Source organism: Dendrobates tinctorius, unplaced genomic scaffold (genome assembly GCF_039654945.1).
Source record: "Dendrobates tinctorius isolate UK_male_01 unplaced genomic scaffold, ASM3965494v1 ptg000070l, whole genome shotgun sequence".
Taxonomy (NCBI): Eukaryota; Metazoa; Chordata; class Amphibia; order Anura; family Dendrobatidae; genus Dendrobates; species Dendrobates tinctorius.
This window is the reverse complement of record NW_027361738.1, coordinates 81,009,435-81,024,083: the sequence shown is the minus strand read 5'-3', so window position 1 is coordinate 81,024,083 and position 14,649 is coordinate 81,009,435. Positions and strand designations below refer to the sequence as shown.

The following is a 14,649-nucleotide window of genomic DNA, read 5'->3' as shown; positions in this document are numbered from 1 at the left end:
TAAGCAGATCCACAAACACCCAGTAAGAATTTTTTTTTTTTTTTTTTTTAATGCAAAACTGAATAAATAACACAATAAGGAGATACTGCGGGAAAACTGGAGACACTGGTGCAGGGAGGACAGAACTGATCTCTTGGAGATAATCCTGCGTCTATATGGAGAGATATGGAGCCTGAAACACTGACAGGAAGAACTAGACAAGGACTATATCCACCTTTGTATTGCTCTAATGCATCAAAAATAAAAAATGAAGCAACGTTGCAAAAAAAAAAAAAAAAATAATAATAATAATAATTTAATTAAAAAAAATCTATCTATTGGGTCTGATTCATTATTACATTTGCGCCTGTTTTGTTGTTGACTTTCCAGTGTTCTAGAAACAATGTGACATCTAAGTACTGTCTGGGTATTGCAGCTGAACTCCACAGAAGTGAATGAGCTGCAATACCACATGCAACCTGCGGACAGGTGCGGTGCTGATTTTTTTTTTTTTTGGGGTGGGGGATGAAAGCAGGCAAACTTTTCAAATCCTGGAAGGTGTCTTCCCACCGATCTCACAGCACGACTGTGCGAGAATAGGCGTACGGAACGATCAGCAATAGATCTTTCAGCGCGCATAGGCTGACATTGTTCTTGGCAGCACAAACCCTGTTTACACAGGACGAGGTGTTGCCGATGATAACGATCATTTCACCTGACGAACAAGCATTTTGCTCGTTTGCCAAGTATCGACAGCCTGTTTACCCTGGATGATTATCGGGAAACAAGCATTCTTGATGGAAACACTAGTTCCCGATAACGGCGCTCTGTAAATCCACTTTAATGGGTTGCGTTTTTGTTTTAATGTGCTGGGGGGCACATAAAAAGAACAGTCAAGGTAATGCAAAGCTATATCAGCATTGTGCCCCACTTAAATTAAAAGTAGGAGAATAAAAAAAAAAAAAAAAAAATCAATCCAGAGAAAAGAAATTTGTCTCCTTTTTAAGAGTAACATAAGAAACTGTATTAAAACAGTTAAATCAGAGTGACGTGTGTGTGTTTCTTCATGAAAGGATGCTAGCCTATACACAACAAAGCAAAACCAAAACAGGTTCAGCAGGGTCCCAGCGCTTATTATCCAAGTACTGTGACATCACTGGGTGTAATATCCCTATACTGTGACATGTGACATCACTGTTTTTATTATGCCTGTACTATGACATCACTGTTTACTACCCCTGTATTGTGACATTACTGTTAACTATTGCTGTACTGTAATATTAATGTGCTTTCTATCACGGTACTGTGACAATAATATGTTTACTAACTCTGTACTGTGCCATCACTGGGCGTATTATCCCTGTACTGTGACATTGTGATATCACTGCTTATTATGCCTATACTGTGACAACACTGTGTTTATTAACTCTGTACAGTGATCTCATTGTGTGCGATATCCCTGTACTGTGATATCACTGTGTTTTCTATCCCTATATTGTGACATCACTGTGTCTATTAACTCTGTACTGTGACATCACTGTGTATATTATCCTTATACTATGACATCACTGTATGAATTATCCCTGTACTGTGACATCACTGGGTGTATTATATCTGTTCTGTGACATCATTATGTTTATTATCCCTATATTGTGACACCAGTTTAGTTTCCCTATACTGTGACATCACTGTTTATTATCCCTTTGGATGGATTACCATTGTTGGCAATATTCACGTTATGTCATTTGGAGTTAGGCCAAGATTTACATTATTTTTTCTATTACATTCTAGTGATTGTCGGAGGTCACAGTGGTGGTACCTCCACTTATCGTTTATAGATCAAGGCAAATCCATGCGAATACTGAAAATCTATGTAAAATAATAATAACAAAAAAAATCTTGATATTCTTTTGCTCATAATAGATCTCCCCCCCCCCCCCGGTATTCACTTGCAATTTCAACTACGCTGGGAACTTTTTTCTCACCTAATTTTGTTTCCAAATAAACATCTTAAAATCTACACATGGCCAGAAACAATGATCTAAGAAGGTTAAGGAGGTTATAGCAATCCATTAATGCATTTTTCACAACAGTGTCTCGGGTATCATGTCTGTGCACGTGGCAGTGATGACAGCTGAAAGCCTTGAGCAGTTTGCAATGTTTGTTTTTTAAGAAACGTGGATCTGATTGGCGGTCGCGCAGCGTTACCTGTCACCGGTGACATCACTCGCGCGGCTCTCCTCGTCCGTCCTCCTCTCTTCTCCATCTCCTCGCTCGTACTCCCAGGCCGGCTCCTCGCTCTCGGGCTGCGGGAGGCGTTCCTCCTGGGTTAATTTTTGTAAAGGTAAATAGGAGAAGAAAGACAAGAATCCGGTCATTCCCTTCGCTCATAAAAACTGTTCAGGAAACTTTTCGCAAAATTTAACTCTTTGCAAAAGAACAACAAACAAAAACAAAAAAAAAAATTCTTAAAGGAGTCGGCAGTCATCCAAGCAGAAAAACAATGTGTGTATAGCAGGCAGTGACATTGCTGCAAACGACTCCTGACAACACTCCGGTAACCATAGACGGAGGCAATCTATCGCAGAGTCTCCACCCCGCGGCTATCAGGGCTCAGGAGCTATAACTTGATACTCCAAAGGAAAAACAAACATGGAGGGAGTCCAGCGCCCGGGATCCGTCCGTGGCCGTTACCTGCGTCTGAGAGCTGTTGTCCTGCACAGGACGGGCCGCCGTCTTCCCCGCGGGTCCTGCACACATCTGCTTCATGGACTCCAGCTCCTCCAGCAGCATCTTTTCTCTGTCCGTGGCCTGGTTTTCGGTCAGCGCCGATGCGTTCTGAACAAATTACATTCATTTCACTTGCTTTATAAATATTTGATCATCCCCCAAGTTAAAAATATCCCTCTTATCATCAGGAGGGCGGATACCGGGCAAGAAACGAGAATAAGCAACAAAATAGAATTAAAGGGAATTAAAGGGACAAAAGAAATCCTTAATTTCAGTCTATTGTAATTAAAGGGGGATGTCTGAGACTTAGATACTAACGACCTATCCTTGGGATAAGTCATAAATATCAGATTGGGGTGGTATCAATAGCCAGAACCCTCCAATGTTCCTGTTTGCAAGTCCTGCAGCTGCCAGAAGTGCACAGTATTTGGGGCTGGGATAGGACCAGCTCCATAAACGGTGTAGTGGCCATTCTTAGGTACTGCAGTCCCGCTCCTATTCACTTCAATGGGAGCTGAGCTGCAGAATCAGAGAATGACTACTACACAGTGCACTTCCAGCAGTTCTGGGATCTAAAAAAAAATCATATGATATTCATGACCTATCCAATGTATAGCCCATCAAAATCAAAGTTCCCAAAATAACCCCCATTAAAAAAGGGATTGTTGCAACTGGGTTTCATTAAAAAAGTTACACCGTTTGCCTTCTATAGCCTTTAGATTTCACTGTTTATTGCTGGATGCAGAAAGAGATAGTTGAGAATCTGTCAGTGAGCTCTTTCTAACAGGATGTCTGTAACTCTGTTTTTCTGAGCTCCTCTTCACTGATTCAATATGCAAGGAAACTAAGAGGCTGTAAAGAGCAAAAGGTGCAAAACTTAATAAAAAAAAATGAAAAATAATGTTTTAAAATACCCAAAAAACATGGATTTTTGTGAGTACTCACCGTAAAATCCTTTTCTCCGAGACGCTCATTGGGGGACACAGATACTGCGGCAGAAGCATACACCCACAGTGTCTGTGTCCCCCACAGTATCTGTGTCCCCCAATGAGGCGAAGGAGAAATGGACAACCCCCTAAGTTAGAAATCCTTTACTTCAGCACTGAAGTGATTGATGCCATGTCGGAGAAATGGATGTCTACTAAAATTAAATGCATTGTCCACGAATTAGATACCAATGAACTGTCCTTAGGAGAGGTCATCAGCATTAAATTGGTGGGGGGTCAGATACCCAGCAACCCCACCGATCTGCTGTTTGCAAGCCCTGAGGAAGCCAGAGGTGCGAAGCGTACAAAGGTGAAACAACGCCACAGCTTCGTACACCGATCAGTGGCGGTTCTCCATTACTGCAGCTCAGCTCCCATTAAAGTAAACGTGGTCTGACCCGCAGTACCCGAGAACGGCCACTACACTGTGTACGGAGCTGCTGTGCGCTCCCGCCGTCGCTGGACCTGATAGCAGCGAATCGGTCTGGGTGTCGGAATCCTTCAGGTGATAAGCCGGATACATCAATATGAGCTCAACAATGGCTAAAAAGACTGGTCAACCCCTATAATTACTCCTAACTATGTGTATGAGGCAAACAGGACCAGCCAGTGAGCACACACTGTGTGCCTCGTAATTCTAAGAGTAAAAGGTGATCATGTCGCATAAGAAAACATTGTCCATAACCTGCAGACTATGTAATGTGTATATGGGCGTCCATACTCCTGTTGTGACGGGAGGACTGGGCATGCTGGATTTCAACATGCCTGATACTTTTAGTTCCAGGGTAGATAAACTAGCGGATAAAAGGCTCTGCACACATTCACACAGATTGTTCATTTTGCTTCCTAAATGCAAAGTTCACACATCCTTATGATGCCTGGTCTAGTCACGGATCTCCTAACCTGAACTTGGTACATATGTGAGAAACTGGCCTTAAAGGGGACCTTTCCCCAAATGTTTCATGCTGAACTGGATGCACAATGTATGAGTGGCTGCAGAGAAGACTAAAAAACTTTATTTTTTTTTTAAATTTCCCTTCTCTGTTGCAAAGATATTAGCAGTTAAAGTATTTGGCACCCAAACAGTTAATTTTTTTTTTTAAGTTCAAGTGGACATTACCGGAGAGATTTCACTGGGGGCATGTACTTTTTCCTCTTTCTGCTGAGTATCTGCTAGTTGTGAGCTCTGGAAAATGTTACAAATCCTTCAGAGCTCCTGACAGATCTCTGCTCTCCCCTTCCTTCTCTCTCTGCCTTAGAATTAGGGTTATACACAGATCTTTAGCTGTGCTAATATATGAGTACTGAAGACGGCAGCCATTCCAGATACAAACCGACCTTCTATCCAGCCTGTATTACTGGGAGAGACACTCCCACAAGTGAAAATACTAAAAATTGGATCAGGCTGTAAGCGGCAAGTGAAAGGGCCTGAAAAGTGAATGCAAAACCTCTCTAAGACAGGCAGTGGGGTTCCTTACCTCTGCCAACTGTGCCCGGAGCCTGTGCACCTCTAACAGTAGCTGTTCCTGGTCGTACATCTGTCTCTCCAGCTGTGCAGCATGTGCCAGTCTCAGGGCCTCCGTCGCCTGCTGGTATTCCTGTTCCTGCCTCACCAGCTCCTGTCTCATGTCCTCCACCTTTTCCTCATACAACTGTCTGAACTTGGTGCCTTCCGCCCCCATTGCCACCATCTGGTTGTAGTCCTAAAAATGGGAATAAATAAATGGGGAGATGATACTGTAGATAGATAGATAGCAGACAGATAATTAATAGACATCTAGATAATAGACACATAATAGACAGATAATAGACAATAGATAGATAGATAGATAGATAAAAGATAGATAATAGATATATTGACAGATAGATAATAGACAGACAATAGATAATAGATGATCGTTAGATGATATATAGATAGATTATAGATAGATAATAGACAGGTAGATAGCTAGATGATATATAGATGGATGATATATAGAAAGATTATATCTAGCTATCTTACTAATTGCAGAAACACAAAAAATTGTAGTTATTTTCAACACATTTGTACTTACACTCAGAAGACTGGGAGCGCTCTCCTCATGACGGGACACATCCACTCTAACTACTCCTCACTAGGTATGCAAATATTTGACTTTCTTCAACCAGTAATATTATTTCCAACAACTTTTTTCCCCACCAGCATCATGTGATTTGTTCATGGACCAGTTGGTTTCGCTGCACCACTGACAAAGCACACACAATACTCCTACTTCACACTGCGCTGGGACGGAGGCAAAGAGCTTCACACACCAGACTGATATTTTAGTGTTCTCTCATCTTGACGATTGCTTCCCATATGGTCTATTCAGGTACATGTGCATCGTATGGAGGTGCCTCTTGCTCAGGAAACCAAGTTATGGCCACTGAGGAGCAGCAGATCTTGTAACACTTGACTTTCTGCTTGTAATCCCTCCATTTCTGCATAGCTGGCTGTACTCAGTCATTCCTAAAGGGGTTTCCATTATCACTGGACACACAACTTTTCAATGTCCCTTATATGCCCCATGCGTCCCAAGACCAGCACCACTCCTCTGATCGGAGCCATGTACCCTGATGATCTTGTGACATTCTTTATGTCATGTGAACACTGTGGCCAAAGCACTCAGAGGTGAAACTTCTCCGGTCTGGGTGGCAAGTCTGTTTTTTTTTTTTTTTTATAATTTTCTTTTGAAATAACTAGGTACACAAGGGACATTGATAAAGGGTTGTCCAGTAGTGGACAACTCTTTTAACCCCTGTAAGACTGAGTGATTTTCTGTTTCGTTTTTTTTTAATTTTTCATCCCCTTCTTACAATATATATATATATATATATATATATATATATATATATATATATATATATATATATATATATATATATATATATATATATATTTCCATCCACAAAGCCATATGATGGACTGATTTTCTAGTTTTGATTGACATCATTTTACTGTATAAGGTATTGGGGAAAAAAATGCCAAGTGCGGTAAAATGGTGAAAGATACTCTAATCTGGCCACTGTGGGTTTTTTAAATTTTATCAATATTCATTTTCTGATTAAAATAATGTGGAGACACGATTCCCCAGGTCAAATAATTAAGGTGATACCAAAATTGTATAGTTATTGTGTTTTTTCACATTTTGGTGAAAAAAAGAGGACTTTGTGTAAGAAAAAAAAAAAAAATTTTTTTTGCCCTTTTTTGAGTCGGATAACTTTTTGTTCTGTCGATTGAGCTGCATGGCGGCTTATCTTTTGAGCCAAACTTTTACTGACACCATATTATTGTATTTTTAGGGTGAAGGACTAGAAAAAAAAAAAAGTAATTCTGGCATTTAATTCTTTTTCTTCTTAGCATTTGATACATGGATTTTTGTGATAAACTCACCGTAAAATCCTTTTCTCCGAGATGCTCATTGGGGGACACAGATACTGTGGGTGTATGCTTCTGCCGCTAGGAAGCTGACACTAAGTGAAAAAAAGAGGTTAGCTCCTCCTCCGTCGTATACACCCTCGCCCGTTTTGCGGGCTGAACTCAGTTTGGTGCCAAAGCAGTAGGAGGACAACAAAATCAGCCTTAATACAGGTACGACATGTCCAGAAAAGGACCATCCTTATAACACATAAATAAATGCGTATTAATTAAACAAAAAACAGAGCCAACTGGCTAATAGAGTGGATGCTGTGTCCCCCAATGAGCGTCTCGGAGAAAAGGATTTTACGGTAAGTTTATCACAAAAATCCATGTTTCTCCTTCGCCTCATTGGGGGACACAGATACTGTGGGATGTCCTAAAGCAGGCCCTGGGTGGGAGATTGACTCACCGATCCAAGCTACATGCACCTCTTGTTTAACGGTGCGCCACCGCTGCTTGGAGAATCCTTCTACCCCGGCTCGCATCCGCCGAGGCCTGAGTATGACTATTATAATGTCTGGCAAATGTGTGCTGCTTTGCAAATCTGTTCCGCCGAAGCGCCCAAGAGGCGCCCACTGCCCGAGTAGAGTGTGCTCTGATCCCTGCTGGGATTGGCGTGCCTCTAATGCAGTAGGACTCCTGAATAGTCACACGAATCCATCTGGCTATGGTCGATTTTGAGGCAGCGAGTCCCTTCCTGCGCCCTTCAGGGTGCACGAACAGCGTGTCCGTCTGACGTAAGGGCGCCGTCCACGACACGTACCTCCGGAGGGCTCTTACCAGGTCTAACGTGTGAAAAGCCTTTTCCATACGGTGCACCGGTGCTGGACCAAATGAAGACAAGACAATATCCTCATCAATGTGAAATGAGGCCACGACTTTCGGCAGAAAAGGAGGGGCTGGTCTGAACACCAACTTATCCTTACGGAAAGTGAGGAACGGAGCTCGGCAGGATAGGGCCGCCAGCTCTGAAACCCGCCTGATCGAAGTGATGGGCACTAGGAACACCACTTTCCAGGAAAGGTACCTCAAGGAGATATCCTGAAGCGGTTCAAATGGAGCTTCCTGCAGAACACTTAGGAACAGGTTAAGGTCCCAGGCGTCCATAGGCGCCTTATAGGGAGGTACCAAGTGGGAGACTCCCTGGATGAAAGTCTTCACCTGCAAATTGGTAGCAATTCTGCACTGGAACAGGACGGATAAGGCCGATATTTGTCTCCTGAGGGAACTTGGGGCCAAGCCCAAGTCTAGGCCCGACTGGCGAGAAGCCAAGATGTTGGGGATCGAGAATCTCAGCGGAGAAACACCGTGGCCTCGACATCAAGCAAAGAACACCTTCCAGGTGTGGTGGTAAATTCGTACTGAAGCCGGCTTCCGGGCGCTAACCATTGTAGCAACCACCTTCCTCCCGAACCCTGCCTGGGTTAGAATCCAAGATTCAACGGCCATGCCGTCAAACACAGGGCCCCTGAGTTCGGGTGGCAGATCGGCCATTGAGAAAGTAGATCTGGGCGCTCTGGCAGTCGCCAAGGAACGTTGGCGAGCAGCTGCATTAGATCTGCATACCACGCTCGACGGGCCCGCCCGGGGACAGCAGAATCGCCGGAACCCTTTCCGTCCTGATCTTTTTGATAACTCTCGGAAGTAGTGGCAGCGGGGGAAATAGATATGGGAGGCGGAACCGGTTCCATGGCGGAACCAACGCCTCCACAGTGATCGCTTGCGTGTCCCTGGCCCGAGCGACATATGTGGGTACCTTGGCGTTCACCCTGGAAGCCATCAGGTCCACATCTGGCGTTCCCCACAGTTGGCAAATATGCTGGAAGACCTCAGAATGTAGTGACCACTCTCCGGATGCAAGACCCCGCCGGCTGAGAAAATCTGCCGCCCAGTTCTCCACACCCGGGATGTGGACTGCCAAAATCACTGAGTGGTTTGCCTCGGCCCACTGAAGAACGTGCCCCACCTCGCGCATAGTTGCTCTGCTGCGGGTGCAGCCTTGGTGATTTATGTAAGCCACCGTCGTGGTGTTGTCCGATTGAATTCTGACGGGGCGGCCTACTAAGAAGTGATGAAACTGCTGCAGAGCCAGCCGAATCGCTCGTATCTCCAATAAGTTACCACCAACCAATGGTCTGGGGGGAAGGATTTCCCCTGGGTCAGAGAGGAACTGGTTATCCGCCATCCGAGCGACTGCCTGACTTGAGAGGATAGTCGGCACCACCGATCGAGCGTGAAAGGATTCTTATCCCAGGCTGCCAAGAGGGCGTACTGCAGGGGGCAAAAATGGAACTGGGCGAACAGTACCGCTCCCATTGCTGCCACCATTTTCCCTAGAATCCTCATCCCGAAACGAATGGTATGAGGGAATGGTTGGCTAAGAGTCCGGACTCCCTGCTGAAGAGCTAGGGCTTTTTCCTGAGGGAGAATTACCAACCCTCGGCAAGTGTCGAAGATCATTCCTAAGAAGGAGATCCTCTGAGCTGGCACAAGGGATGACTTATTCGCATTGACCAGCCACCCTAAGCGGGCAAGAGTATCTGGCGTGATGCTGACATTTTCCTTGCGTGCTCGTATTGAAGGGCCTATGACCAATAGATCGTCCAAGTAAGGCAAGACGACTATGTCTCAAGAATGCAGTATGGCCATGACAACTGCCATAACCTTTGTGAACACTCTGGGAGCCGTGGCTAACCCGAAAGGAAGCGCCCCGAACTGACAATGTCGATCGTTGATGGCGAAACGCAGTAACCTTTGATGAGGAGGAAAAATGGGGCTATGCAGATATGCGCCCTGGATGTCGATCGAGGCCAAGTATTCTCCCTGCTCCATGGCCGGTATGACTGAACGGAAAGACTCCACCCGGAAATGTCTGATCCTGATGAACTTGTTCAGATGTTTGAGGTCCAAAATCGGTCTGACATACCCGTCCTTTATGGGAACCACAAACAGGTTGGAATAGAAGCCCTGAGTCCTTTCGTGCTCTGGCAAGGGAACAATAATCCCATTGCACTGGAGCGATTCGATGGCTCCAACAGAGCTCTTGCCTGGGTATCCACCCTGGGAAGACGAGAAAGAAAAAACCATCTTTGAGGGTATTTGACAAATTCTATGTTGTAACCTGAGGCCACCAACTCATTTACCCATGCGTCGTGCGCGACACTGAACCAGACGCGGCAAAACCAGTGTAGCCGGCCGCCCACCTTGCTGGAGTCGTCTGGCAAGCGCCTCGAGTCATTTGGCTGACGATCTTTGGGATCTGGATCCCCTCGATCTGGCTGTTGAGTTCGCATTCTTCCCAATGGGATGGTTCTTTTGAGACCTACCACCCCTATCCTGGTTGGGGCGGCCTAAAGCGGCGGAATTGGCCGCTGTGGTCCACCCGGGGTTGTGAAAGGCCGAAAACTTGCTTAAAAAGGGTAGCGAAAAGGCGGTTTGACCTTTTGTTGAGGGAGAAAACCGCTCTTTCCTCCTGTGGAGTCGGAGATAAGTTTATCCAACTTCAAGATTCCACGGCCATGCCATGTCCTTAACTATAGAACTCTTCTGATAGAAATTGCGCTAGCGGCCGCAAGTGCTGAGCAATTGCCTCATCCAAAGACGCATTGATTACGTAATCTCCGGCCATCGCGATCTGACTCGCGATTTCCGATCTTTCTGCAGGTAGCTCTTGCTCCTGCGCGACCTTGTTTAATGATTCTGACCATGAGATCATGGTCTTGGCTACCCAAGTTGCTGCGAACGAGGGAGAGAGCGCTGATCCTGACGCCTCATATACTGATCACACTGAGCTCTCTATGAGGCGATCCGTGAGATCCTTAATAGAGGAAACGCTAGGCCTGGATAACAGGGTTATAGTGGCTAGGCGCGACACCGGTGGATCCACCGTCGGAGATTCCGTCCATTTTTTACGGAGGTGACTCGGGGGAAAATGGATACCTTGCTTCGAGTGCCCTTTGACCCGAGAAACGCCTGTCTGGTCGTTCCCTGTGTCGCTGCACTATGCCCTCAAACTCAGGGCGAGAGGAAAAAATTCTATGCGGCCGCTTCACTCGCTTAAACACCACCTTGTGCCCCGTAGCCGCTGCGGGATCATCCTCAATCCCCAAGGTCTGATTGACGGCTTCGATGAGGCTGTCCACTGTTTCACATGACGCTGGAGTATCCAGGTCAAGGTGCTCGTCTGAGTCGAATTCTGAGGTCTGCTCGCTATCAACCACTGGTGACGGGGAGCGAGAAGCAGAACTTACGGATGCCAAGGCACTGGATGGACTGGGCGACACCGTGTGGATTCGTTTCCCTCGGGTCTGTCTGGAGTGAGAGCGGCCCCTGCAGGCGAGAAGCTCTTGTGAGGTGGAGGTCCCTTCTAAGGCCGGCGAGCCACTGTCCCTGCCCCCATCTGGGGCCTGAAGGGACTCAATTGCATGAACTGTGACAGTGATAGGGCCCACTCTGGGGGGCTTGGCACATTGGTCGCGGTCGCTGGGGAGGACGGACACTGAGGTTCTGTTAGGTGTCGGGTTCCGGGCGCTGCACAGCGGGAATCCCGAGCCTTGTCCTCTGCGGTCTGCCCACACCAGCATTGTGGGTTCGGTCGCAGGGGAGGGCACCTGGGCGCGTTTGGAGTCGCCGGCTTTGCATAATTGCTTGCTCTGCGCCCGCGGAAACGCAGCCCGACAAGAGATGCATGCTGCTTCTTCGGACATGCTGTATCTGTCCGCTGCTGGGGATGGGGGAAAGGAGGTAGCACCTCGTTTTCCCTGTGGTCTCCCGGGCAGCACTTACCCCAGTCCTGTGCCCCCCCGTTCCTGGATGCCCCGCACCAAAATCGCGCGCCACCAGCTGTGGAGCGGACCGCCAGCATATAAACCGGTTCAGGGGCGGTACTTCCAGGTCTGCGGCCTAGCCGCGCCCTGAAGCCGGGGACTAAATTTACCCCCCGCCGCCCAGGCCTGGGGGGGTGGGCCGCCGGAAGTGACGCGCGGCCTGGAGGCGGCCTCAGTTTATCTCCTGCCCGAGACGGGAGGGGGGGCTTCGCGAACTCTATGGCGCCACAAAAGAATGGCGCTACTTACTGGCGCGGGCTTCTCCGCACCGCTCTGCAGCATCTGACAGCTAAGGGCTCCAGCCCCGGATCTTCGCCGCAGGAGCTCTCCAAGGCCCTCTCCTCACTGAGGATCCTCTTCAGCTTCCCAGCTCAGGTATGTGAGGGGGCCTTGACAAAATAGGACGGTGCAGGCACCCTAGCTCCATCTAACCCCTTCAGGGGATGAGGAAAGGGACCGTCCGCCACCTTGCAGCACTGCAGTCTAAGCATTGGTGGAGCAGTGGGGGCTGCACGGACTAGTCTTGTGCCTCTGTATAGCCCATGGTTTCAATACCTAGGAGTGGTCAGGGCTAAGTCCGGCATTGTGTCCCACGTCGTGGGAGAGGATACGTGGAGGGACACTCGCACGTGCTCGCCCGTTGATGGTTTGGGGAAATCGGACCCTTTTAATAGCATCCGTTGCCCCAGTCTCATCTTCATAGACGGTAAAAATAAAATAAAAAAAGGTCTGTGGAAAACGGCCCAGATATGTCCCATTGTGCGGGAGAGGATACGTGGAGACGATACTCAACACGTGCTCGCCCGTTGATGGTTTGGGGAAATCGGACCCTTTCAATAGGATCCGTTGCCCCCATCTCATCTTCATAGACGGTAAAAATAAAATAAAAAAATAAAAAAAAAATAGAAAAAGTCTGGAGCAAAAACAGACATGTGTGCCTCCATGGACACTAAGCAAAAAACTGAGTTCCGCCCGCAATAGGTGTGAGGGTGTATACGACGGAGGAGGAGCTAATCTCTTTTTTTCACTTAGTGTCAGCCTCCTAGCGGCAGAAACATACACACACAGTATCTGTGTCCCCCAATGAGGCGAAGGAGAAATACGGTTTAAATAATTTGATGTTTTCATAGATCAGACTTAAATATTAAAATAAAAATAATTTAAAAAAGTTTAAAATTTCCCAGTTCAAAAATAAATTAAAAAAACAAATGTCAGCGCCAAAAATGATGTTATTATAAATCCGGTTGCTGCTGTTAAGAGGCAGGTGTCGGTGGAATAACAAAGTCAGCACCAGCCTGGACTGCACAGCTCCTGAGCATGCCACATGTACTCCATACAAAAGACGCACCATCATGTCCTATGTCTGGTAGGGATTAGTTTATGCCTGGGAAATATGTCAAGATATGCCAGTGCGGATGTATTACTGATCTGTCAAGATATGCCAGTGCGGATGTATTACTGATCTGTCAAGATATGCCAGTGCGGATGTATTACTGATCTGTCAAGATATGCCAGTGCGTATGTATTACTGCAAATGCAGTAAAGCCTGCGCGACAGAAGGTACATCCTGTTATCACTGTTTTACTCATGTACTGCTGGAGACTAGATAGCCATAGTAACCATGTTTTACTGTTGTACAGCTGGGGACTAGACAGCCATAGTAGCCATGTTTTACTGTTGTACTGCTGGAGACTAGATAGCCATAGTAGCCATGTTTTACTGTTGTACTGCTGGAGACTAGATAGCCATAGTAGCCATGTTTTACTGTTGTACTGCTGGAGACTAGATAGCCATAGTAGCCATGTTTTACTGTTTACTGCTGGAGATTAGATAGCTATAGTAGCCATGTTTTACTGTTGTACTGCTGGAGACTAGACAGCCATAGTAGCTATGTTTTACTGTTGTACTGCTGGAGACTAGACAGCCATAGTAGCTATGTTTTACTGTTGTACTGCTGGAGACTAGACAGCCATAGTAGCTATGTTTTACTGTTGTACTGCTGGAGACTAGACAGCCATAGTAGCTATGTTTTACTGTTGTACTGCTGGAGACTAGACAGCCATAGTAGCTATGTTTTACTGTTGTAATGCTGGAGACTAGACAGCCATAGTAGCTATGTTTTACTGTTGTACAGCTGGAGACTAGACAGCCATAGTAGCTATGTTTTACTGTTGTACTGCTGGAGACTAGACAGCCATAGTAGCTATGTTATACTGTTGTACCGCTGGAGATTAGATAGGCAGCACTGGCAATAGCTGATAGGACAGTACAAAACAGCTACCTCATTTCCCACAAATTGCAGCTCTTACCTCTTCTTTGAGGACCACGGTCTTATCTTTGGAAAGAGAATCTGCCGTTTGGCTTCTATCATGTTGTTCTGTGGTCACATCTTCGCTTTGCGGAATTGTGTTGGAGGATTCTGTGTGGTCAGGGTCCGGAGACCCCTCCAGCAACTTTACATCCTGTTGCTCCTGTCCGCGCAGTTCGCGCTCCTGTGCAGGGATTTCGTCCTGTTCCTCAGGAGATTCCCTTTGCTTCGCTATTTCTTCATCTTTCAGTGCCGCAAGTCGTGCAAGCTCTGTTTGCTGGGCAAACGCAATGGTCATCTCAACAATAACCTAAAGGCAAGTAAAACAAATGTAAAAATGTTACCATTCTGAGAATACATTGTCGCAACGCACAGTTTTCT

The 14,649-nt window shown here is 46.4% G+C and overlaps 1 protein-coding gene across 9 annotated transcripts in view; it reads right to left on the bottom strand.

The window, feature by feature from the left end:
* The window catches only part of AKAP9 (A-kinase anchoring protein 9), a 234,048-nt gene that overhangs the window by 137,138 nt on the left and 82,261 nt on the right, over positions 1-14,649 (bottom strand). For all 9 annotated transcript variants that reach the window (XM_073581981.1, XM_073581974.1, XM_073581976.1 and 6 more), the window contains 4 exons: positions 14,270-14,578; positions 5,174-5,398; positions 2,674-2,817; positions 2,188-2,303 (listed from right to left, as the gene is read on the bottom strand). In XM_073581981.1, coding sequence (XP_073438082.1) covers positions 2,188-2,303; positions 2,674-2,817; positions 5,174-5,398; positions 14,270-14,578 — 794 coding nt within the window. The remainder of the gene's footprint in view (positions 1-2,187; positions 2,304-2,673; positions 2,818-5,173; positions 5,399-14,269; positions 14,579-14,649) is intronic.